Raw genomic sequence first — 27,281 nt, 5'->3', positions numbered from 1 at the left:
TTGGGACAGCTGTCTGTGAACGCTGCTATATTCATAATTTACTTACAATATGAAAATGTTACCACAACCGCCAACTTGTGGACCCAAACGAACTACTAACTTGTGGGCAGAAATGTTTTTTTTTTTTGAATGTCATGTCCAAGACTCCCAAATTCTTCTTATGATGCTTTAGAGATATTATTTTTTAACAGCATTTTCTTTGTGATTATCCAGATTGAACTGGACCATGAAGATGTTGAAGGATTTGAAATCATGATTTTTTGGTTTTGTTGTTCTGTTCAAGTTTCTTCTAAATTGATCTTTTTCCGTAAGTAAAAGTTGATCTACACCCCCCCCCCCCCCCCCCCCCCCCAGAATTTTGTTAGGAATTCCAAACATTTTCCCTGACAAAAAGTAGTGTATTTTATTGTTTTAGGGAGTAATAATTTCTGTCTGGAATAGTTCTCTATTTTTAGGGATTTGACAAATTATCTGCAAAACATAAACAATACTGATTAAAACATGAGGCAGATTATATGTAAAACTAGCTAAATAAGACGAGCATAATAAAGGTGGGATCATAGAAATTGGCTTCTTCTTCCATTTTTAGCAATTATTTAAAGATTTCGACAAATTTAACATTTAATTGATTTAACGTGTCTTGTTTTTATATGTATGTGATTAAGAGTATGGCATCATTATGTATGAAAGTGTCTTCTTGTACTTTTTTCATCATTTTCCATCAAGTCATGAGTAATTATCCTAAATTTGATAAATCTATGTATAGACAAGCTATACTTTTTTTTCCCTTTAATGTAATCTTTTGTTAGGATTACTTTAGATGAATCTAAAGCTGATACTTTAAAAATCCCAGCTGCTTTTTGTTTTGTTTTATGATGATTACTTCTTGTCGTTTGGCTTGCGTGCGGTATTTTTTTTTCCAGTCTCGTTACTCTCGTTACTCGTTACCCGCCGTGTCTCCGCCTCTGCTGGTTTAGAACCATCGGAGCGTTTCTGTCGCGTCCGCCGCTCGCTCGCTCGCGCTGCGGTCCCTTTAAATCCCGGGGAAGGGAGCAGCGCGTCCTGTCGGACTCGAACTTCTTCTCCCATCCCGATCAACAGCTGCTTACCATTTAGGGAACTTCAACTCCAACTTTTTCTCCCACCTCCTCCTCACATTCGGGATTTATTTCTTCTTCTTCTTTTTTTTTGGTTTTATGTTGGGCGGATGTTCAGACGCAGAGAGTCCGCACCTCTGGAAGCTCCAGCCGGGCTTTGCGCAATGTTCCTGCGCGCTCCGCTCCTCCACATCTGGATTAACCATTTGAAGCTAACGGCCCAGGTCGCAGCGCTGCCCGTGTAAACCCATCTCCGTGGGCGGACTCTTGGTTCTCCTGCGTGGATTATGTTTCCTCTGAAATGGGTGCGAACAATGGAAAACAGTATGGAAGCGAAGGTAAGACTTAAGAGCCGCTGGGATCATGAGAACTGAAAATTCCTGAGGCTCCTTTTGTGCACCGATGTTAGCTTAAAAAAAAAGTCGTGCGGCAAACTAAAAATAGAAAAAACTATCAAGATTGTCGAGTTTTTTTCTATTATTGTCACAAAAAATGTCAGCTAGCTAGCTTTAAAACTAGCACAATAACTTTCATGTAGTCAAGAAGTTAACAGTTTCTGAAGTTTTCTTTTCACTTGCTAACAATTATTATTTTTATTAATAATATTTTCATTTTTTAAATACATTTTAATACTTTATTTCCTTCTTTATTTTATTGGCAATTAAGTGATCAACATATTTCTTAAATGAGATTAGCGACCCCTGGCGGACATTTTTTCTTTTTTTAATTTCATTTTTAAATAGACATTTTAAAATAAATTTTACAGAATTTTATTTATTTAACAAACAAACAATAATTTGGTGTTTTTAATTATATATATATTCGAGCCAGGCGGGGCTTTAAGAAAAAAGGACGCCAAAATGTAAAGGGTTAAGCAAATCAAACTAAACTTTATTTATAAAGCACTTTGCGGACAACAGTAAACTGCTTAGCTTTAACCCATTCAAAACGAAATTATAAAATACCCAACATAATGAAACATAAATGTCACTCAGTGTATCGCCAGGAATAGAAAATTAAGTGAAATTGAATCAATTTAAAGCAAACTTGTGATTGATTGTTTTGATTGGAATTTATTTCTTGTTTCAACCCATCTGGTCAGTAAATTCAGGTATTCCTGCCAAAGTAGTACTGAGTCAGTTTAGTCTGGATTCATCACTTCACATTAAAATAAAATTCTAATACAATTTAACCTCAATTAATTTGGTCAAATGAACACTTTTAACGTAACTGGTGGTGTAAAATCACCGAATTTGGGACTTTTCTTTGATAAATTTAAGAGTTCCTACATTGAAAACTAATTTAAAGGAGTTTGGTTTTCCCTGCAAAAATACAAGAAAGTACTTTAAAGGAAAATCAATGTATAGATTTGATGAATCAATGCTGATTTTCTGCGTACAGATAAATTAAAATCCAGTTCTATTAGGATTGGTTACACTCCCAGAATACTTGTTCCATTTAATTTCAATTTTGTACTTTCACTGAATGATTTATTATTCTAATTCGATCTCGATTCAATTTTTTAAATATATTTCCATTTCAACATTTAGGCATATAAAACACGTTCTATAAAGCTGTAGAGAACTGGACCGAGTGGCCCCGCCCCCCTGGAATTCCAAACAGGAAGTACAAGCCAAACTTTTGTTTTTTCCACAATATTGTTTCTTTATCGCAAGTTACAAACTGGCCAATCAAATACCTCAATAAAAGCACGTGGTACTTCACTTCACTCACTCCTGACAGTGGTTGCCATAGAAACGGTGACTCAGACCAATCACTGCTGACGATTGAATTGATTTGATTTGGCTGGAGACATGGGCGACGTCTCACTCGCTCAGTCCAGTTATCCTATACAGTCAATGACAAAATGATAAATTCTCTCCTTAAAAATGAACAGAAAATATAGATTTTTTGTTTAAAAACCCGAAAGTTACTTGATATGTGCGACGGATTAGTATTAAAATGATCAATCGAATTTTACAATCCTTTTAAATAAATAGATATAAAAAATTAAATCTATTGCTTTGCTATGAACAGCCATGCTTATGTTCACTATTGGCACTGTAAATGTTTATGTAGAGCTTCAGAAAAACCGAGTTCCCATCATGCACCATCATGCAATGATGGTGCATGATGGGAATGAGGTGCAGTCCCTTATCTAGAAGTGTTACCCTGAACGGTAAGACAGCCGGCGCTCCCTCAAACACAAACTTAAAGGACCGCAGTCTAAACGCCTTTAGAGGCATCTCAATTTCCCCAAAGTCGTCTTTATGTTGGGTGTTATCTCCAAAAATATTAACGCTTATCATATTACCACAGATCTAATCTCTCACACACATATTTTAGCTCTTGGTGGGGAAAAAATGTCAATACAGACGGACTGAAGGATTATTTCCTCCCTGGAGTGCAGATGTTTGGATAAATAACATTCCGATCTGAGCTCTCATCCTAAGTCAATAAGTGCGGGAAAAAAAAGGCTTGGGACTCGTGATGCTGCAAATCAGCTTCACCCTGTAAGTCCAGGCGGTTGTTGTACGGAGGGGGACTTGAACGCACCCCCAACTAAACATCCAGGAAAATGGTGAAGCCCCCCGCTTTCCATGAGTGTTTGGCAAACAAACTTTAGAAATGTTGAATTTCCTGTAAAAACAGCGGGCTGTGACATCACCAGTCACATGATGGTTGACTTGGACAACAAGGTCAGGCCTTTGAAAGCCTCTTCATCACCCGCCGGGGAGTTCTGGGGGGGATTTCTGAGATGAAGGATGGCTAAAGCCAACGTGATTTTGAGTTTGGTCTGATTTTTCATTTAGTTTATTTAAAGCAAAGGAAAACCACTTTAAATAAAAACCCAACGCTCATTAATCCACTAAAATCCAGTGAAATTTAAAACCCAGAAATAAACTAGATTATTCTAGCTTATTAAATAAATATGAAAAAAGTCCAAATGATGGACAGGAGCACAGAAAACTAAAGCTCCTATTTTCTTTTATCAGATGGGATCTACTGAATCTCCTTTCAGTATATTTCTTTTTAAGACTTGTGGTCAAATCTAGATTTGTCTCTGTTAAAGATCCACAAATACGGTAAAATTGAAAAGACTTTCTAGAAAAAAATAGCATTGAACAAGAGTAAAGTTGTCATCAACGAAGAGTAAAGAATCTCTGCTGTCTTGTTTTTCTCTTTTTTCTTGGTTTTCTATAAACCGCCCCGGGAGGACATGTCCTCGCCCTGCAGATCTGGCAACCTTCAAGACTTTTGTCCAATAAATAAACATCTCGTCGTTTGGGATAACAAACCTCCCACAGAGAGGCGTTATCGTGCCGCTCTCACCCTTCCTCATCCATCACGTGTCTTATCTTTCTTACCCGAAGAGCTCGGTTTATTTCGTGGGTGGAAGATGCAGGAACCGCCCCCTGAAACGGAGGTGAGGTCCACAACTCAGGTCAAAACCGCCTCACTGATGACTCCTCCCACCTGGCCTTTTTCACTTATAAACTGACCAATCGGACGCCTCAATAAATTAGTTAGGGTCTGATGGCCCGCACGTCCAAGGTTTGATTGACAGTGGTAGGGGTGTGGACTTCCAACAAGCTCACCCCTGATTGGCCTGATTGGTTGTTATAGAAGTTTAGACTGACAGTAATGATTAGAAACTTCCAGGAACTTGTTGCTGTATCATGCTTTATGATTCTACCCCCTCCCCCTTTCTTTAAACACCCTCTTATACACCCCCCCCCCTAGCATCCCTCTCTCTTCTTCCCTCCTTTTACTTTTCCCTCCGGTCCAACAAAAATCTGTTAGAAATAAAATTGAATAAAGTTACGTCTAAATTACCGAAAGGGGTTTATTCAAATATACCTCTGGTGTGTCAGAAGATTCATAATCCCTGTTGCTAAAGTAAAGCAAGAGGCCTTCAAGTCTCACTTCTGTTTGCTCAGCTGTTGGACAAATTAAAAAAAAAAAATATGGGGGACGTCACACTCACTCAGTCCAGTTCTCATTTACAGTCAATGGTTCAACACATTATCTTCCGCACAAACAAACAACTCCGTACTACAAGTATTGAAGGCACAAAGATTCCTTTAGTCCAGCAACCTCATTCCTCTCTGCGTACACGTGCACGTGCACATGCACGAACAGCTCTATTAATCCAGTGCAGAACTCTGTAAACCATCAGTCCACATCTGTTCTTGAGTGTTTCCACCAATCGTGACGCTCTCACCCTAACTATGCAGCGGGGAGCTTCTCACAGAAGTGTTTTGCCAAAGGGGCAGAAAAACAAACAGAACATCTAAATATCGCCGTTTGTTTGGATGCAGTCGCATCCGTTCTGCTGGCTGCTCTCATGTCGCCGTCTCTGAGCGACGTCGTGGGGAACGACCCCTCGTGGGAAGTGTGGAGTTTGTTTCGGTCGCGGCTCTTAATGCGCGGCGGGACGGCTTTGGGAGCACCTCTCCTCTCTGTTGTTTTCAGTAAAAGTCACATACTTTCTTTCTTTCTGTCAGGAGGAGCCACAAAGCTGCATTTATGATCTGACAGTGGAATGAAACGCCGTAAACAAGCTCCCTGCTGCACTCTGCAGAAGCTCCCATAAAAACCGACTCTTCTTTTGAAACGCTGAATGGTAAAATATGGAAATGTAAATGCTAAACCCAATAAAAGAGTGCGGCTCATAAAGCAAAAGTTTGACATTCTTCTTCGTGTAAACTCAACAAAAGACTCAGTTTGATGCTGTGGTTCTGAGACTGCAGAACTCTGTGACCTTAGAAGTATGCTGCACATGAAATGTAGTCTTTCATTAAGTTCTACAACCTTTTGCTTGCTTGTCCTGTGTAGAAGGCAACGCTAAAAGAAGATTTTCGGGACTTTATTCTTCCTCCAGATATTAAAAATGGATCCTAAACCGAAGCAGACTTTATGCGTGTGCCAAGCTTAGCCTTTTATCCCCAGCTGAGGAGCATAAAAGTCTTGAAAGTAGAGAGTAATGGGTCTTATATTCCCTTACACTTCATACCTCCTGACTATATTAAATACATCATCACAGCCGGATTCACTCCTCTGCGTTTATTCTTACAAATGTTTGCGTCCATGAACGGGAGGCCGAGCTCGGTTTCAGTCCTTTTGCGGTAATGCCGAGCCTTTTGGGTTGGTCTCCCCTGCAGGTAAAGGCAGCTCCAGCATCTCCTCGGACATAAGCTCCAGCACAGATCACACACCAACTAAAGCTCCAAAGAATGCGGCTACCGCCGAAGGTAAGGCATCTTGTGCTCATTAACCAAACTCCTTCTCGTCTTTTTCTCCTCCTCCTCCCACCACTCACTGCCTTTCCTTTTTTTTCTTTTTTTCCCGGGATAAACCTAAATTGAAAGCAAACTCTCCGCTTCCATCTCGACAGAAAAACCAAAGCATTTCTGGAGCTTTGTCTCAGAAACTAAAATAAAAAAAAAAGGAGGGAAAACAGGCTTACAGCTCCTCATTGTGGAGGAATGCTTATCTAAACTGTGGTCATATCAGGCTCAAAGCGCTGCCAGGGAGAGCGGGAGGGAGGCAGCCTCACCTCCTGCTCCGGCGCTGTTGTTGCCTCTCCTGGCCGTCCGGGCAGACCTCCAACCCTGAGACTTCCAGAGCCGATCTGTCCGTCAGGAGTGAGTGTGCTACCAGAGTAAACTGTGTGTCCAGAGTGACGGCTCAGACAGGCTTTTCAGCTGGGAGAGGGGCCGTTTCAGGTCTTCTGTCAGCAGCTGGTTCACATTTGGGTCAGTTAGGAGCATTTTTCTTTCAGAACGGCGCTTTTACATAAACCAGAGAAATATTATGTAACTGTTTGAAAAAGAGTTTAAACAAAAATGCCACTTTCTGGGACATAGTTTCTTCAGAGCGGCAAGAGTTCATTAGAAGTTCACCTCTGAGTCGACTGTTGCTTTACAGCCCCTTACACCCTCAGCGTAACAAAAATGGCGAGCAATAATTGGAGCCAATTCAGCCGTCACGGTTTAGATCCAGATTCCAGGTCAGACGAGGAAAACAAAGACGTTCAGGGATCTATTTGTCTGACAGTGGATGCATCAGAATGGAGCGGAGCAGCCAGACTTTGGCCCCACCGCGGTAGTTGCTGCGTCACAAACCTGCAGGTTTTTGTCTGTTTCTTAGTCCGTCATGATTTGAATAAAGTAAAACTCAGAAGCGCTGTTTTAATCTTAAATTCTATGGAAAAAAAATGCTACAAGAAGATGTTCACACCACCGTTTTCATTGGAGTGGGTCTTTAAGGAGTACGGATGCTGGATGTGGGGGTCATCAGTGAAATACAGGAACTGACAGTCCAGTGCAGCCTCTCCTCCACAAGCATCCCTGAAGGAAAACAAGGCGTGGTTCTGTTTCTGTGAGGAGAAAGGAGGACATCTTCTGTCAGGCTCAAGCTGCCTTTTGGAAGTGATGGATGGAGCAGGAGCAGGATCTCCTCCAGGATGGACAGTAACACCTTTAGCACCTGTTTCTTTGTTTTTCATTTTTGGTGGTTCATGGGGACATTTGTGTGTGTGTGTGTGTGTGTGTGTGTGTACATGCACACCTAAAGTATGTGAAGGTCAGTCACACGCGATTCAGAAACGAGGAGAGGTGGTGTGATCGTGTTCAGACAGTACAAAAACTCCCTGCTGTCATGCAAACTGAGTAAAATGAAGTTCCAATGTTACCTTGAACTTTTCCAGATACTCCAGGATCCTTGCCTCCATTGAAACACAGGGAGCATCTCGCTGGTTCGAGACCCGGCTCTGGCATTTTTCACAAACATATCTTCTTTTTGTTCATAAAGTGACACCCTACGTGCAGGAAATGTGACGTGACCAAAACTGTGTCGGTGCGTCACAGAGCAGCCAAAGGAGGAGGCACATCTACCAGGTTCTGCGGTTTTGATATTGCAAAGATGGTTTGCTTTGGGCGAGTTCTACCTGAATTTAGCGGGTTTTTGTTTTGTTTTGTTGTTTTTTATTATGAGTCTAAGCTGTCTCTTCTTTTTAAAAATTACCCGTTACATTTCTGTCACCTGGGTGCTAAATCAGTCCAGTGGCGAGTTTAACAGAGCAGGAAAAAAAACATTTTCATGCCCATCTTTTAGAATGATCTAGCAGAATACAAGACCATATCAAACTGACTAATAACTTATATACATTTTGATTTTTTCCGTTTAAACTTTTATGGACCAACAGCATCTTAATCACACCACCCACATTTATACATAACGCATTTTAGATTGGACTCGTGGAGGTAGATATGCTTTGTTTAATTGAATTTTATGGATATATGCCAACTAACATAAACTAGAGAGTCCTTATAGACTTTGAAGTCCTCATATCATCCTTTTTTTTACCAGTTCTTATAAAGTCAAACGATAAATTGCAGGAAAAGACAAAAGTTAAGGTTTTCTGTCAGTTTATGTAAGCTCAGAGGAACGCTGAGTTCAGTTACAAAACAATGCCAAGACGTGAAAACATCTCAGGCCTCAAAATATGGAAGGAAAACTGAGTGGATGATTATCCACAGCTTCATCTAGGTTCTGTAAGGGAAACAGCAATTTCCACACCAGATTTTTTGCGTTGCGTCCTGTCTCCACGGCCCTCTGGAGAGCTGCTTCCCAGCACCCTCGTATTTCACGCTGTCAGAAAGCATCCCCACCAGAGCATCTATGAGCAGGAACTGGAAATAAAAAAACACACAAGCCCAGATCAAGTTGTCGCCAGATTCTCATGCAAATCTCAAATGTATGCATGAAATTGTCTTTCGGTTTTCTGGTAGCCCTGTTTGGTTTTCTGCCTCACCCGATTCCACAAACGTCCTCATCGTCAGTATCTACTGCAGCTGGGCGCTCTGCAATGCTTAGACCACTTCTAAAAACTCAGAATGTCCTTTCAACAGAAACTGAAGAAGCACAACGTGGCAAGTGGGTATACCCAGCTCCGAGACACAAAGGCCGATCATATAATTACACACGCGCATCAGTACGATGGCTTAGCATCGCGCATTTCAGCCAAACCATGACGGATGATGGCATCATCCATCTGTCCAGTCCTCATTTGGGCTTCTTGACTGTTTTAGCTCTGCTTTGGCCTCTGCTGTACCTCAGGAAAGGATTTGTCTTTATACTCACTCATCGAAGACAATTTAAAATGGAAGCAACCACGTTAGTTAGTTTGTCATAGAATCATGATATATATAGTAGCACAGCTCCTGGATGCTTGCTATTGGAGTTGTCGAAATACCCTGAAGTACAAGTCCAATAGCAAGCACCTATTGGACTTGTACTTCAGGGTATTTCAACAACTCCAATAGCAAGCATCTATTGGAGTTGTTGAAATACCCTGAAGTACAAGTCCTGCATCTCTTTCTCCTGCATAGAATCTCCGCCTACCTGGTGACTCACGGCTTGTTTTGTGCATTCATACTCTGTACTCTCCCCGCGTCTGTCACGCATTGTCGTCGCCAATCTTAAATTTGCTCTGGCGTGGGCAGTGTAGTATTCTTATGGTTTGGCGTTGCCCACAAGAAAACAAATAGCAGCTCCAGCTTGTGTTTCTCACTGTCACTCTGCAGAAGGGGCTTCAAGGAGCTTATCAGGGAAAGAAGAAAACCCTTCACGATGCATCACATGCTGCTTGGCTTTAATGCAAGATGTGTGTCAGTATTCCTGCGGTAATTGAGGTTAATTCACTTGATAAATTGGAAAGCTTATGGGAGCCGCTGGGAGACAAGACAGTTTACCGTTGCCTATTTAGGGGCTGTGGAAATGCTGAGTCGCTTGGATCTTTCCACTAACATGCTTCTGGATCTGAACTATTTTGAGGAGATTTATAATGGTCCACTATGCCTCTTTTTGGAGCAGAACCTGCATGTAGGAATAAAAAGACGGAGAGAGTCAACGCCAAAGCCAGCGCCATCTGAACCGACTATGTTATGACTAAAATTGTTATTTTTTTCTCCATGCTAAGTGGGAGTAATTACATGGTCTGGAACCACCGTGGCCACAGTCAAATCCCCCTCCTGGGAGAGACACATATGCACACTTAGACAAATGTGCGCAGACATCCAGGCTTGTGTTAAAAAGCTCACACTCAGTGGCAGATCACACAGATCCTTCCCACACGGTCCTCTGCTCCACTAAACTAATCAGGAAGTAGTCTGGGCCGTTTCCCACCACACACAGGGAGCATTCATATACCCACACTGCCCCCATGCTGCACCCAACGCCCCGCTGTCTTTATATCCACCATGACAATACCCAACGGTCTGTGGGGCCGCTGTATTTAGCGCAACAGGAGTCCCATGTTACAAAATCTACTGCTAAGAAAGAGACTTATTTACTCAAATTGCTCTGTAATCTTAGACCAAATACTCATGTTGTTTGGATTTCATATTTGACAGATTTTGCCACAGAAATGTTAGAAGGGATTCTATACACCTCCCTGAGTGAGAGTCACCATCACTGGGCAGTAACTTTTTAGAGGTATGTAGAAGAATATATTTTATAAACCTTTCAAATGTTAGGGTGGTGGATTCCTAAGCATACCTATTTAAGCAGGGAGGCAAAACATTTTTTCCCTAATTTTCATACCAAACCAATTTTATTTGGTCAAGGCAAACAATTCCCATATAACATACAGTTAAGCTGACCAAACATGAACATTGGTTATTCAAATGATAAAGTCTTGCCTTCAAAAGCAACTTCAAGCAGTTTTCTTTTGCTTGAAAAAAAGACAATACTCTACAAGACCAATTTATGGATTAGATAAATTCATTTAGTATATTCTTAGTAAAGAATAATTAAATTGTGATTAATCATTTGAGAAATCCCTGTGAGCACACAAGCGGAGAAGACTTTAAAACAGCCAACTAAACTAGGCAAAATATTAATGCTAATAACAGCAATATGATAAAAAATTAACCTTTGTAACTTTGTGGTTCAAGGTTCAGGTTTTAGTCATAAGTGTTTTTGATTTCTAATTCATTTCTGAACCTAAAGAGACTTTAATTCCTTGATATTCCTTATTCTTTCATTTTTACCTTTTTTTTAAACCAACTATTTAAACTATTTCTTTCTCAGTGTGGTTTCTTTTTCTGTTCTAAATGTTCTTAACGATTATTTTCTATTCCATTTTTTTATGTCTGTGTGCTTAAGCCATAATTCTACATTATTATTGGCTGCACCGGTTTTCATTCCTCCCCAAAAACCTCAAACATGTTTGGATATTTTCAGAGCGAAGCTGACATTGCTGCACTATTGTCCAGCGCTAATATTAGCCAGCTAATAAAACGTGTGGTGTTTCCTGTTGGTTTCACTGATCCATCAAGTTTTCCCACAGAATCTTAATGAAGAGGTTTGCTTTGGTTCCCCCCTAAACTGAGTTGGCCAGTCATCTGGCAAGTTTGTGCGATGCATCTCTGCTTTCATTTATTATTTACACAAGTTTGTGGTTGCCTGACCCAGTTAAGATTCTTGTAAGCTGCCGTCTGATGGGCACGGCTCTGGACAGTAAATCCTTCCTGTGGGATGAAATTAAGTATCTCCCAGCAGGGGTTACACTCTGACCCTGTGGGCCTCTGGGATTTGCTGTGGCATGGTCCTACTCAGGGTACCTGAGGAATGTGGTTCAGACAAAGTAGGAACTTCGTTGACAGCACCATGAGATGTTCAACCTGCGTGGAGTAACTTTCCAATTCCCTGCGCTTTCAAATGGAGACCTTGGTTAATGTAATAAATATGTTAAAAGTCCAAACTAAGCAGGCAACTTCAGGTGTCAGGTTTTGTAGCTGTTGATAATGCCACCAGGACGGAGGAAATGGTGGGAACAATGAACAACACTTCCTGTGCGGTGGCCAAAGACCAAAGAAACAGATAAGAACGACAAAGAAAGTCTAATCTGTCTCTCCATACCTTTTCCAGCACGGCACAGAAGGCCGTCGCTAAGATTAAAGTCCAGTTTTCCATGAGCTCATTACAAGCAGTGCCTTTTCAGGGCTGGACGTTTTCATTATTTTTCATCACTTTTGAATTATGTATATCACCAAAGACCACAATTTCATATGTGGGAAATGCGCATAATGTAGATATTGGCTGTTTGACATGGTCTTAAGGCTCAACTCCCATCTTTAACAGTTATTGTGTCATTGGGCAACCCACTAAACCCCATCCTGGGTTTCATTGTCAGAAAGCTGTAAGTCAGTGACTAAACTATACATGTTTTATTGAATATATAATCATATGTGACTGCGCAAAATATTTTAGTAAGTGTTCAGTAGTTTTTAAAAAACGATAAAGCAGTGCTTCCAAATCTCACTAGCAAAAACATATCGATTAGCTGTGATATTTTATCTGTGTCAACCTCAGGGGTGATTGACCACAATTTTATTTGTGGTAGCCTACTGTACTACATGACTATAGCTTTTGTCCTGTTTTGTTTACACATTTGTCTTTGTGATTCCTGACACCATACTTGATGCGTCTCACTGTTTGTGGGTTGTGAAGGAGCTGTGACCAGGAGGTCATTGAGCATCTGTGGACATTACAGGACACTTAGTCTTCAGCTGTGAGGTCAACAGAAGGAAGTATGAACCACTGGACTTCCTTCTAGTAAAGTGAGGGGTTACAGAAGCAGGAAATTGCTGTCCTATACCCAGTGTTGTAGACTTCTAATCGCTTCCTTTGGAGACATTTTACTTGGCATCTAAACACAAATTTAAGTGAAACTGGCAGTTCTAGCCACCAATGAAATGTAAGGTAGTTTCTGATGGATGTCTGACTAAATCGCTAAATAACTTTGGTGTCGGCCTTCTAAAGCCTTAGTCGCATGCACCCATATAATGGGAGTTGAGCCATACAGGTGCTGGGATGTCCAGGCCCGTAGAGGGTCATTGAGAGGAGTGGCTGCATCTTTAAGGGGAGCACAGAGGTGAGAATGGAACATACCATTGTCGTCCGTGTGGTAAGTGTATTGTAAAGTATTGGCGAGGCTAACAGAACGGGTGATGCTTAGTTAGGTGAGAGTACTGCCCCCTTAATGACTGTACGAATGCCGTAAGCATGTGACCGTAGGACAATGGTATGATGCCCACACAAAATACACTCTGACAGTCTAATTTCCCAATTTCTAATAGTCGGGCTGCATGCACTTATCACGTGAACAGCACTAGCCGGCTAACTAGATTTGAAGGTGTCGAAGAAACACATCTGCGTTTTACCTACTTACTTTACCGTTCATGTTCACTACAACCTATTGCTCACAGCGGGCTCAATGAGCCGTCTTTGACCTTGATATTTCACAATCCAAATGCCCTGTACAGGTTTATCCATTTTTTTCTGCCTGCAGACCGCTCGTCTTCACCCATGAGGACAGTTGGGACTAAGGCTTAATAACATACTCTGGCTTAATAGAGCCAGAGTATGTTCAGTCTATGAAGATGGTTCCTCCTAATTCTATTATATTGTCTTAAAGGTGGTTTCATTTAGATTTCAAATTGTGACGTTTTGGTGTCGCATTGTGATTCTTGGTTCCAAAGTAAAGTCACTGGTTTATAGCTGCCACCATGAGAAGACTTCAGTTCCTCCACTTAATATGCATTCTTAGCATTTGTCTTTCCACTGAGGAAACGGGGCAGTTGGTCCACCACAACACAGCTCTGCAGGATATTTGCATGCCACAGTTTTCTTTAGATGTGGGGACATATGTGGCGAGTTGACGGTCTTACTTTGAGGGACAAAGACAAAAGAAACAGCATTGTTCACAAAATACTCAAGAATCGTATAGTCCTTTTCCTTCCTAACATCTGTATGCAGTTCTGCATTTATTCCATTTACTCTTGAGCCTGTCTAAGAAGAAATATTAGACGTTGCTTGTAATCTCTGAAGGACACAGACAGGAAAAGAATTCCTTTGCTATTTTTACCACGTCTCTCCATCAGCTGTCCCGTCTCAACCTCCTTGCTTTCTGTCACCTCTAGAGCCAGGACATTTCAGGGAAAAAAAGGCTCAGAACTAAGAGCAAATCATACTCAGGATTAAGAAGCAAGGCAACATCACATTTTATAGCTCTTCTCAGATTACTGTTCAGTCCTCCCGTTTGATAAAGAAGGAAGTCTTTTTCTTGTTGCTTTAAGTGTGTTTCCCATTTTTCTCAACGAGGTCGCATTTTTTCAGGTCTACTACAGGAACACACTTGACAGGGTTTGGGAGAGATGCCACCTGGCTCTTACTCACACTGGCTTTGCGTCAGGGTTTTTGGCCTCCGACTTGTGTTTTTACTATGATCCACCTGGGATTTTGAGGCTTTTATGTGGCAGTATGACCACAGTTTTGGGCCAGCTGAACTGACACTTTGGACTTCCTTCTCGTTATTTCATCCTGTGGTTTGTTGCATTACGTGGCAGGAAAATATCAGTTGTGGTTAAAGCTTCCATGGTACAAAATCAAGTAAAAAAAAAGTGTTTTAGCATTTCCTCAAGGAATTTGGCAATTATATTTTATAACTATAAAAGGAATAAATAAACAAACACATGTGGATCCAATTAATTTATTTTAATGATTCCAGAAACATGAAACATATTAGTTTAGTTTAGATTGACAACAACTTTATAAACTCCATAGTTCTTAACTTCTTCTCTTTTATTTTATTTTCAATTTAATGTTGGTGTATTTACACATAATATATTTAAACATAAACACATCTATAGATTTCTATCATCTAATTCAGTGATTCAAGACCAGGTGTTTTGACACTTCCTGCTTAATCTGTCAAACTTAATCTAAAGAAAGCAAACGTTACTTCCATTTGTTCAGCTAAATAAATACTATGTCTGTTAAAATATTGTGTTTTATTTTAACGCCATCAAGTATTTACTATATTGGAAACCAATCAGAAGCTGTGAAGCAGCTTTCTGTGGTTAGCTGCTGATTGGGTTTTCCCTTTGACGTATGGTGACACCAGATCCCATCATCACAATATTTTACTATTTAAATTCATTATAATTATTCAGTTAAATAATTTGGGGACTTTTAGGTTATTAAGTGATAAAATAATGTCCAGTATGACAGCAGATGCAGAGACAGTCAAAAAACCGTTGTCTGGTTTATCATGGCAGCATATTTAGCAAAGCACAACATTTAGAGATTGATTTAGTACCTAAATCTAAGGTATGGCTGAACCCAATTAGAAAAACTGTAGGAGATCAGTTCATATTGGTACTGACAAAATCCTGATCAAACGTGTTCAAAATAATCTCAAACAAGAAAGTTTAAACATAAAATATTCCCTTTTTGGACAAGCCAGTCCTTCCTTCTTGACCAGAAAATGTCTTTGAAGTTTTGTCACCACGTTAAAGGTGTTTCAGTTATTTGTGATAAGTAAACGGTTGACTTGAAGCAAACGTCCATACACCTTCCAGATGGAGAAAACTGGACCTTATGAACTTCATAGAAGTAGGAGGAAAAATCCCGATGATGATCTGAGTCTGCATACGTGGACATTGGAGCGCAGATGACTTTTTACTGTGACTCATGCCTCGCTTAATGTAAAAGCTGAAATGAGCTGTCGTAGGCCATGAATCATTTTTCTCAGGATTTTGACCGCAGATGTTCCATCAGTCACTGAGTTTTGATTCTTTAACCACATTAGATCATTACATTTGCTCTTCATCATAACAAATCAAATGCTTTGGCACCATTTTTGCATTTTTTTTTTTTTATGTGAATGCAATGTGCACCACTTATATTATTCTCAGTCATTAAACAGGACGGTCACCACTCATTATAAACATCCTCACGCAACGGGCCCCAAAAGAATAAACATCAGACAGACAAGTCGTCCTCCTCCCAAATCTGTCATCCCATCTTTAGCGTGCTAATTTAGAAGTGACATAATCTGCAGAGAGGCCAGATTTGTGTTCTAATTACCATCTGTGTTCTGCAAATGTGGCGTTGACAGTGTGGTACTGCCTTGAAATGAGTGTGTGTTGTCTTCCACAACGGCAGATTTATACAGAGACAAAACCAAATTACAGGCCTGTTCTGGTAAAGACTTCTTTTAGGAGACAAATTGCATTGCTGGGAAAACAACTTTTTGCAAATGTGTTGCAGTGCAATCTTCAGAGATTTTCCTTGAGACGGTGAGAGAACGACTGCGGTCCCAAATACGAGCTGTATGGGGGTTTCAGAGAGGAGTTCATTTCCCGTTCATGCATTGTGAAAGAACCAGCAGGACCTATTGTCTTTCAGGCCTCGCCGTGACGCAAGACCTTCCTGTAGTGAAGGCTTTGCTGATAGCCAAGCCGCCACACTGTACACTAATATCAACTTCCATGTATTCAATAAAAGCCGAGGCAGAGCCAGATGTTTTTCATCCCAGCAGTTCTTTCTCTCTTCCGGATGTTTCTCTTGCATGTACCCTTTCAGCGCTGATAAATCTGTTGTGTTTTTTCGGTTTAGCTTCAACTACCTGCTTGTTTTCTATGAATCTTGTGTCCTTCTTGACTTCCTTTCTCATGAGGGAAACCTTAATATCTCTTGACTCCCGCACAATTCTGGCTGCGACGACCTCAGCAGCGCTCAGGAACATGTCACAAGGCTAATGGCATTGAGGTAATGCACCGCTCTGCCAGATGCAGCGGTAATAATCCTTCAAGCTCCAGACGGGGTCTTAGCAGAGCTTCACGGCACTGCGAGCCGTCCCGAGCTGAATCCCTACGGCTTTAGTTTATGACCCGACTGCGTCAAAGTCTGGGCCGGCCCTGCTTGTGCACTTGTCTCCGCGTCTGGTAAAGTCGGCATTCGCTTTTTTGCCAATTTATCTTCCCTGGCTGTTTTTCTCCTGCCTCTTTCTCCTCCAACTCTAGGTTTGTACGCTCCTACTTTCAAATTTGTTGAGTTTTTGTCATTAGGGGGGCACTTCTCCAAACATCTGAGGCATCCTGTCTTTCCAGTGATCAGTCTGATGGATTTACTTTAAACCTCTGGTATCAAAGCGTCGTCCAGATGTGCCCAAGAAGTAAAGCAAAGTTGATGTTAATGAGATCCTTCTGTGTATCCACATATATGGAGTATTAGTGGGAAATGATTTCAGCCAAGTATGCCTTGCTGTGGCTGCATGTGCATTCAGAAGGAATGAGATTCTCCTCCACCTCACCGCTGCTCAGTCCTTCTTTGTCCAGAGGAAAGACCAGATGTTCCACTGTTCTTCTCTGATTTCCAAAACCAAAGCAAAGTCTTTCACCAGCTGCAGTTACAGGCAGCGCTTTGAAAAGGAGTTCAACAGCTGCATGGAATTTGTTCGGTTAATAGTGGATTTGCAAGAATACGGCGATATAAAACACAACACCCTTCATTAACCAATAAAGATTTTTTGCAGCAACTGCATGGGAAGGAAGCGTTTATCCTTTGATCCGGAGCTTTGTGTTGCCAGTCAACAATTTACTTTCCTCTGCATATCCTTTATTGGAAAGTTCTCATTGTCCTGAAAGTATTTGTTTTTATATTCTGTTATCATGAACTCCCACTTTCTTCTGTAGACTTCAATGAGCACTAATTTAGAAAAGGGATTTTTATTTTGAAAGGTCAAAGATGTGGGAGTTCAGAGACGCTTCATCTTTTTATAAATGTATTTGTTTTGTAGAAGAAGAATAAAACAAATACTTCTGGATTATGCAGGATTTTTGGGGCCTAAAATTCCTGATACTGTCCAACATTTTAGAAAGCAAAATGGATATATTTTTGGCCTTTTTTGTCTTAAAGCTCCACTACATTTTCTAAAAATAGTATTTATTGAAGTTGAAGAAATATAGAGGTTTGTTAAATCGTTTTCCAACATTTGCATTAAAGGTTGACCTTACAAGTTTAATATTACTCTATATAACCTACTCAATATATTGTAAGATCATGTGTTTTTTATGTTTCCGGGTGCCTGTCACCAATAAATAATAAACAGGACCCCTTCCACGTGACATAAAACAATTGCTATCAGACAAAATTTAAAAATGGTAGCAAATATGTATCTTTCAAGCAAAACCATCATCTGACTTTATCTGCTTTTGACATCAAAACCTAATATTCTTCGTGCTCTACCCATTGAAAGTATTAGGGTAATAAATCTGATTCAGGTGAACGTTTAAAGACTTTGTCTGTTTCAAGAAGCCACATTTAAATCCAAAAATCTGGACCCACTTTACTGCCAAAGCTTGTATTTTAAATCCTCGGTTATCAAATATAGCATAAAATATACGTGAAACACAGACATCAATCCTGCATTAGGCTTTTTACATGGTTCTTTCTATAAACAGATAGTTTTTTAGTACTTTTAGAAAACTCCTAAAAGGGCTTATATCATGCAGAGTCAAATTTTTTTGAGCTTCAAAGTGTATTATAACATTCATTCCTCAAAAAAAACAACCCCAAAGTAGTATTTTGATCCATTCATGCATTTCTGATAAATCCCTCTTAATATCTGTTCTCTGAGCATTAGCCCTTCCCAATCTACAAAAACTAGAGGCTCCTCACATTGTGACATCACAAAGTGAGGAACAGCCCCTTCCAGGAAGAGTCTGCGCTGCCAGCCCCGCCTCCAGGCTAACACACACTTTCTCTGTGGAGCTAGCCGCGATCGGCTAAACTCTTTCATTTTATTTGCACTTCCATCTTTGCAAAAGTTCAGATGTTGTTTGCTTCAGTGGCAAAACGCAGACACGCTGCCGAAGCCGGCTCTAGCATGATGTCAGGAAATGGGCGGCACCCACACGGAGCGAAAGGCGGGGCTTCAGGGTAGGAAACTGAGCAGCGAAAATAACTCATATTTCTTTTAAAATATCGTTCTTGAGCCTGCCAATGGTAACCATACAGTACAGACCAAACTTTGGACATACCTTCCCATTCATTTGAATAAGCAGGTGTGTCCAAAGTTTTGGTCTGTACTGTATATAGGGATATACAATCGTGGCTAAAAGTAATGAGAATGAAACAAATATTAGTATATGCAAATTGCTGTAATAAACATTAATGCAGCAAAACTTTTGGCCTAGGCTGTAGTTTAAGCCATTAACATTAAACCTTCATAGCTGCTCTTGCTTTATAAAAGTACCAATCACCAACACCCTGCACAAGATAAAAACATTGTTTTTTACTGTTATTTTAATGGTATTTTCCTCAGCAGTGGAAACACCACAATAATGTTGAGTGAATTGAGTTAGTGTGAAAGAGAGTCTGAGTCTAAAGGCTCTCAGAACAGTCCTCCAAAGCCTCTTGTGATCAGTCGCACATGTAAACAGGCAGACTGGAAGTGGCAGATGGATGACATTCACAGCAAATCACTATTATTTCCACTTAAGCAACAAAGCAGAGCCTCCACCATCCATCGAAACTGATGACATCAAAAAGCACTTTGGTGCTTTGGTGTAACGTTTGCATGTCTTTGGCAAAAATATGACCTGCTTCTGGTTACTTTGATTGGAAAATCAAAACTTCTAGAATTTCATAAATAATTTCACAAGGTAAACTACAAAGTTTTGATGTTTTATGTTAAAGGCTTGTTTTAATTTAAAAGGTTTTTCATAAAAAAACATTTTTCTGCATAAAATCGATTCCAAAATTTCCACTTTTTACAGTTTGATGCAGGTGAGAATTTAAGATGCTCTGGGGACACTTTGAATGAAACGATGAACCAGGCGACGTTTTTCCCAGAGGTCGAGTCTGTGGATGTCATCAGGGGCAGACAGAGACTCAGTCTGGAATACAGATCTTCAGGATGGCTGCCACGATGGCGTTGCTGTCCAGCAGTTTCTCCCAAAGCGCCGATGCACTAGACAGGCAGGGTGCTGCCCGTTCTGTGGAAATTTTGGTCCAAACTCATCCAAGACATGAGAGTTGAAATTGAGGTCAATTTAGTGTTAGAGTCTAAACACTAAAACACATCCATCTGCTCATTTTCTACCCCTGCTGCATCCATTTAAAGGTCACCGAGGAGGTGGAGTCCATCCTACCTGTTGCTGTCTGACAGAGAAGGTCCATCGTCATTGATACTGGAACATTTGAAGCACTAAAGGAAGAGGTTTGGTGAAAAAGGAAATAATTGACCGACATTTGTTTAATGATTTCATCAACTATTTGAACCCAAGCTTGGCAGGAAAAAGAAGTGTTAAATTGGAGTTTTGCTTTGAACTATAGCTGCATAGCAAGCTGCTCTAAAGCAGCTTTGAATGTTTGCACATCCTTTACTCAGAAAGATCTAGATCAGTTCAGTCAGGAGTGGCCAGACCAAAATATTTGACAAAAAGTTAAAAAATCATTTCTGCAACTGCCAGACATGCATAATAAACTAATAACTGAAAGCATGATGAAATGCGTTTTCCCTAGGAACTCCTCCCAAAGTCCAAACCCATGTTTCATAGGGGAAATGACGAATGTAAGGTGTGTGTGTGTGTGTGTGATTGTGTGGCCCTGGTGACATGTCCAGGGCGAACCCAGCCTTCGCCCAACAGTAGCTGGGATAGGCTGCAGCAACCCCGTGACCCTGACAGTGAGTTAGCAGGAACCAGAACTGGATGAATAAAGGATGACGTGAACGTTTGTCAGAAGGAAACTTTTAGCTAAAAACTGGCTGAACAAAATAAGGACACAAGGAGGAGCTGTTGAGGTTTTTAACTCAAGTCAAATGTGACCAGGAGAACATGATGTTGGTAGTTTTTAATTGGGTTGACTGACGCTTTTAAGGTCAACTTGCTGGTTACAAATAAAGTCTGTAGGGCTTGAAAAGCTCAGCAGACTTAAACTACATCAATGTGGGTTTATATGTGTGATTAAAGTACAGTGATCCGTTGTTCACCGCGAGAGTTACGTTCTAAAAATAACCTACGATAGGTGAAATCTGTGAAATAGCCAACTTCACTTTTTACCATATCTATGAATAGATGTCATAAGGCTGTAAAAACTCTCACTACACACTTCAGACCTGAACATTTTCCCACTTTTCTCTTTTGTTGGAACTCTCAAAGTTTAGACTTTCAGAGAAGAAAGAATTAGGTCCAGTATAAAAGAAAACAAAAATCTGGCTGCGATGAAAATTGATGTCAAATTTGCCAAATGAAAACAGTCTGAATAGGAGACACGACACAGAGGGGACTGATTGACAACGTTTACACCCAAACCAATGCAAACCACAACACTGGCAAATGTGGACACAAAAAAAACAGCGAAAACAGCGAGACCCCTAATGGTGAACTGTGATATAATAAAGGACCGCTGTAAACATTTTGATAAAAAATACACAGTTTTAAATAAAAAACCAAATCTGTTTCATCTTTGCTTTTTTTCTTTTAACCTTTTATACAGTCTGAGTTGTAAACCGGTTTAAACCTCATTCTAACTTTGTCTGAGTGTCTTCTTTAAGTAGTGAGTCCCAAACTGACATCAGGAAATTCATTTGTTTTAGTTCAATCCTTTGTTGTGGTGAGTTTAATTGTTAATTATATGAAAAAAAAACCTGCATACAGATGAGTCTTTGTGTCAAAAATGTGCTTCGAAACCCGGCCTGCACATGTGGACGACCCCCTGATTATCACGTTTTATAAAAGAGAACGATATGTTCAGATTTTAACTTGTGCATTAATAGATTTACACGTAAAACATGTGGCCTCATCAGTGGAAAACTTTAGTGTGAGCAGTTTCAGAAATCTGACTTATTTTTGCTGTTGTTTCTGCCAGGTCCTTTTGCTACTGCTGATAATATTGGTATTGATAGATATTCATACTGTAGGGATTTGGCGAATGGCCTTACCAGTTATGTTCTTGCGTGCTCTCAGCTAATCTATGACTGTCATACATCAAGATTAATCACCCAATTTTTCGGCCAAAAAGCTTGGAAACCTGCAGGTGACTTCACACTCATGGGTCTTTCGAAAAATCCTTCTCCCCATACTTCGTGATGGGCTCTGGGATGCAGATCCAAGTCCTTAGCCGACGACAGATGCCTTCGTCTCACGCCACGATGATGGGATCCAGCCACCGCAGCTCGCAGCTGCATTTTCAGACAATCGGCACGCATCAGTCAGGAAGGCCTCAGTGTTTACACAGGAGGGACCGTGCATCGTCAGCCCCATCACCAATCATCCCAGCCACTTCTAGGCCCCCCTGATGAAGGGGCCCCGTGAGTGCCGCACCAACGTCTGGCAGATAAAGGCTGCACAGAGTTTCCAAAACGCCGCCAAGCTCGATAAATTCCACGGAAACTCTTCTTCATTCCTGATTAAAGCTGGTGTGGCACCGTCACCACAAACTATTCAAAGCCTTTCTCTACTGTTTACTTTTCTAAATGAGCTTTGATCACTTCCTGTCAGGCACACCAATGATACGCAGAGGGAGGGGCAAAGGAGAATTGATGTTAGAGCAACAATGCAGGAGTCCTGTCTTCTGTGCCTGGAAAGGGGTTTTTTTCTGACTCACCACTTTTGGTTCACCTTCACATTTCACCTTTGGGAGCCAATCAAAAGCCTGAACAACGCCCCCAAGTTACAATACCACCAATCACATGTAGACATTGGAAAGATGGGGCACCCCCAATTTGGAGTTGGGGGTGTCAAGATACACAAAGACACACAGAGTTGGACGTAGTTGTACCCAACGAGCGGGATGTCCAAATTAAACCAAAACATCTGGTAAAAGTGTTTTTTTGTAACAGGTTCATAGAAAGTCTTAGTTTTGACATTCAATATCTGAATCAGTACTCTTCTTAAGTGCATGCCTATTTTCTGAAATCATCCAATTTTTTAATAATCTGATGTCTTTTATCCAATAATGTGATGTCAGATTAACATGTGCAGGTTAATCCCCAATGATATGAAATTATCTGGCACAAACTCACCTTTATGTTTTTTTTTCACGTAAACAAAACGCAGGAGACAGAAGTCACATGACTCTCCAGAGTAGTCTTTGCCATTTTTAAGGAATTCACCTGAATTCTGTGTAGACAACCATTACAGATTACAAGTAAAGTTTTTTTTGTTTTACAGACACATTCTTTTTCACATTAGCAAAGCCGTCGCTACGACAGTCAACATGTTTATGAAGAAAAGTCAGGTGGAGGTTTGGACCAACATTTTCTGGTGTTCATTTTTTTACAAATGACACAAATCTGACCAATGTAGGGCCCTGAGATGGATTGGCGAACCATCCAGGGTGTGCTCTGTCTTTGCCCAGAAGGGCTGGTGTAGGCTCCAGCAACCCAGTGACTCCAAAAGGGACCAAGCAGGTTTGGTAAACGGATGAATGGTGGATCACTATATAGTCTTGTTTCCACTGAGCGTTGTGGTCCGGTCCGGTCCGGTTTAGAATGGGTTCAGGCAATTAAGGTGAGCGTTTCCCCTCAAAGTTGGACCGTCACGCTATCACCAAAAACAATGGAGCTCATCCAGCAGCTCATTATTTTCTGCTTGTCTTTTGGTACTTTGTATTTGTAAAGCATTTCATTTGTTTGAGAGAAGATTGCGAAGAAGACTACAGCCGCTTTGTTGGCGCTTTCTTTTGTCGTAATGACCTTCTGCCAATCAATGGGTTTCAACGGTAGCTCTGCCCTCACTGGTCCATTCCAGGGTCCCAAAAATGGTACAATTCAATCTGGGATAATGGGTCAGTTTTATAAAGGAGAGGCTGGTCTGGACCTGACTGTACCATACTGCTCAGTGAAAGTGAGGCATATGATACGTGATGTTTGTGGGCATGTAAACAAGCTCAGGTGGTCATTGAAGGGACTGCATCATTTTGTCCTTTGAGGTGAATTTCAGGCTTTTCTTTTGAAGCACACAGAAAACATTTAACCACATATGGATATAAAGTAAAGCTGTACCTCACCTATACTTCACATTTGCAGATGACACAACTCTGTCTTGGTTCAGGCTTCTGGTTTTGTGCACAAAGGCTCTTCCTCTTTGTCTTTACTTCGTCTTTTTAAAAACAATAAAACCACAAAGCACAGCCTTCAGATATATTTAAATCAGAAGAGAAGTCCCATGATTCCAGACTTTTAAATCAAATTTTGATTGAGCTTCGAGGATTCAGGACGATTCTAACGAGAGCCTCAAATTTCTAGCAAAAGGAAACGTTTGAAAGTCCATGAAGCTAAATATTACCTCTCCAACCAAAGTTCATCATGCAGCTGGCAAAGGTCAAAGGTCATATGTAAAAATTCCTTATTTTCTGATGTTCTATGTACAGTATGTGGTTTTTACCTAAAAGTGTGTTCAAATGGACTCAAACCTTTGCATTGCTCTTCCGTCTTCTGCAGAGAACAGCACCAGGACTCTGAGCACGCCCAGTCCAGGTCTGATCCTGCCTTCCAAGTCCTCTTCTCTCTCCTCACCGGCTCTCTCCAGTAACGGCCATGAGACCAACTCCTCGTCCTCATCTTCTGCTCCGGCCGAGACGGTGGCGGTGATCCACCCTCAGCCTGGCAGCCACACCCGCTCCAGACAGTCCAAAGCCCACCACCTCGCCCCCATTGACCTCCTCCCCGACCACACCCTGCTACAGATCTTCTCCCGCCTTTCCACCAACCAGCTGTGCCGCTGCGCACGCGTCTGTCGCCGCTGGTACAACCTGGCGTGGGACCCCAGGCTGTGGGTCAGTGTGCGGCTCACGGGGGAGCTCCTTCACGCCGACCGCGCCATCAGGGTGCTCACCCACCGGCTGTGCCAGGACACCCCCAACGTGTGTCTGACGCTGGAGACGGTGGTGGTCAACGGCTGCAAGAGACTGACCGACCGCGGGCTGCACGTGCTGGCCCAGTGCTGCCCCGAGCTGCGCCGTCTGGAGGTGGCCGGGTGCTACAATATCTCCAACGGGGCAGTGTTCGAGGTGGTGACTCGCTGCCCCAACCTGGAACACCTGAACCTCTCAGGTGAGGCAGACTCTCCCGTTTCACCGGGCGTTGTGCATGTCCTTATGTGGCGTGCTCCTCCTCAGTTGAATCTGCTGAAGCTGGGAAAATCATTAGAGGAGCTCGTCTGCAATTCCCTTCTGGGAGGAGAAAGCAGAACGTTCCTCGACACGAGTGAGAGCGGCGGTCGTTAGAGACACGACTCCAACAGCCAGAGCAGCTCCATCAGCATCCACCAAGTGTTTGACGTGTCTCTTTTTTAAATTTGAGAAGCAGCTGCGACTTCAGAGGAGATTTCAACTTTTCATTGTTGGGCTTTTGAAGCCACCTGCTTAGAAAATGTACATTTCAAATTCTTTTCCGATGAAAAATGTGCCTCCCGTGATTGAATTAGCATGTTGCAGCTTTCAGGATTTGTGTTTTCCTGCGTTTAACCAACGCTGCACGTTAGGAGGTCAACGTTTTTGCGTCTGTCTCTCCAGGATGCTCCAAGGTGACGTGCATCAGTCTCACCCAGGAAGCGTCGCTGCAGCTGTCGCCGCTGCACGGCCAGCAGATCTCCATTCACTACCTGGACATGACCGACTGCTTTTCCCTGGAGGATGAGGGTTTGCGGACTATCGCCGCGCACTGCCCCCGCCTCACCCACCTGTACCTGCGGCGCTGCGTCAGACTGACAGACGAGGCTCTGCGCCACTTGGCTCTGTACTGCTCCTCCATCAGGGAGCTGAGTCTCAGCGACTGCCGCCTTGTGGGCGACTTCGGCCTGCGCGAGGTGGCCCGGCTGGAGGGCTGCCTGCGGTACCTGAGCGTGGCCCACTGCACCCGGATCACAGACGTGGGCGTGCGCTACGTGGCCCGCTACTGTCCCAGACTGCGCTACTTAAACGCCAGGGGCTGCGAGGGGCTAACGGATCACGGCCTGGGCCACCTGGCCAGAAGCTGCCCCAAACTGAAGTCTCTGGACGTGGGCAAATGCCCGCTGGTGTCGGACAGCGGGCTGGAGCAGCTGGCTATGTACTGCCAGGGCCTGAGGCGCGTCAGCCTCAGGGCCTGCGAGAGCGTGAGCGGCAGAGGACTCAAAGCTCTGGCAGCGAACTGCTGCGAGCTGCAGCTCCTCAACGTGCAGGACTGCGAGGTGTCGCCGGAGGCCCTGCGGTTCGTCCGACGCCACTGCCGGCGCTGCGTCATCGAGCACACGAACCCGGCTTTCTACTGAGGCCGGGCCGAGCGTGGGATGGTTCCCCTGACAAGTGGATTTGGATTTATTCCCGCTAAAGCGTCTGCAGAGGTCAGCGGTTCAAAATCTGGAGTGCAATACTGGCTACAATGTTTGGATCCACTAGGGGGCAGCAGCTGCTGCCATTCAGCAGAATGTATTTGACATATTGATCTGTGAAAAGGCCCAGAAGTTGAGGTTTTCTGCAGCACACCTTTCTCCCTCTGCAGTGTATCCTGCTAAAACACTGAGCAGCGGCTACAGCGGAGTCAGCATCCAGAATACTTGTAATATATACATTATATACATATATATATTTTTCTAGAAGTCCTCATCACCTTAAAGCCCTAGTATCACTACCATGCATTATTCCAACTATTTATAATCTGTTCTGTGGAAGTGAGAGCGCTGCAAGAATGCGAGCCCTTCAAACGTGCGCATGTGCACTTTACTGTCACTCCGCCACTGCCATGACAGAGTACCTGATAGGAAGGGGGAGGAGCTTGGAACGGGATCATCGTTGGAAATAAATAGGACCATGTTGCTGCTAAAGCTGTTGCCAAAAACTGTGTTCATGAGTCATAAAGTTTCTGGGAACGTTGAGGAATTCCTTTTATGGATAAAAAAAAAAACTGGTTTTCCTGCAGATTTTCAAGCCGTTGATGTTCGAAAATAAACTAGATGTTAAAACTTTAATGTTTGAAAAGAAACCTTTTGTCATTTCAGATGATTCTTAGAATAAAACAAACCCTTCAAACATAAAACAGCAAATTAATTTTCCTTTGTGAAAGTTCTCATTTGAACACATTTTTTAAATGAATATTTATATTTATGTAGGAAACAACATGTTTTGGTCTGAAATTAGAACAACATGAAAAGAACATTTTATTTTTTTTAATCAAAAATAAAGGGATTTTGGTTTGATTTGCATAATCACCAGTAGGGGTCACTGTTCACCTCTACCATTAAACCAGCAGGTCCTTTTCTGAGATTAACCTTTAACCCTTAACATTTCTTACTTTGTGGATGTTTTACACCCCTTTTTTTTAAATAAACAGGTCATTTAATT

At 41.9% G+C, this 27,281-nt stretch overlaps 1 protein-coding gene across 1 annotated transcript; it reads left to right on the top strand.

Annotated features, from left to right (window-relative positions):
* Positions 1–820: 820 nt before the first annotated feature.
* On the top strand, positions 821–27,134 carry fbxl7 (F-box and leucine rich repeat protein 7). The gene is made up of 4 exons (XM_004081165.4): positions 821–1,435; positions 6,263–6,352; positions 24,403–25,014; positions 25,476–27,134. The coding sequence occupies exons 1-4, from the start codon at positions 1,399–1,401 to the stop codon at positions 26,210–26,212; spliced, it is 1,476 nt and encodes a 491-aa protein (XP_004081213.1). The 5' UTR covers positions 821–1,398; the 3' UTR covers positions 26,213–27,134.
* The last annotated feature ends 147 nt before the right edge of the window (positions 27,135–27,281 follow it).

This window comes from Oryzias latipes, chromosome 20 (assembly GCF_002234675.1).
Source record: "Oryzias latipes chromosome 20, ASM223467v1".
Lineage (NCBI taxonomy): Eukaryota > Metazoa > Chordata > Actinopteri > Beloniformes > Adrianichthyidae > Oryzias > Oryzias latipes.
The sequence above is the reverse complement of the archived record's forward strand: the minus strand, read 5'-3'. Positions and strand labels throughout refer to the sequence as shown.

What these genes read in the sequence shown, in the direction of transcription:
- fbxl7 (XM_004081165.4), top strand. Translation starts at nt 1,399, where the DNA reads ATGGGTGCGAACAATGGAAAACAGTATGGAAGCGAAG. An exon ending in GAATGCGGCTACCGCCGAAG is followed by an intron (nt 6,353 to 24,402) that starts GTAAGGCATCTT and finishes CGTCTTCTGCAG; the next exon opens with AGAACAGCACCAGGACTCTG. An exon ending in GGAACACCTGAACCTCTCAG is followed by an intron (nt 25,015 to 25,475) that starts GTGAGGCAGACT and finishes CTGTCTCTCCAG; the next exon opens with GATGCTCCAAGGTGACGTGC.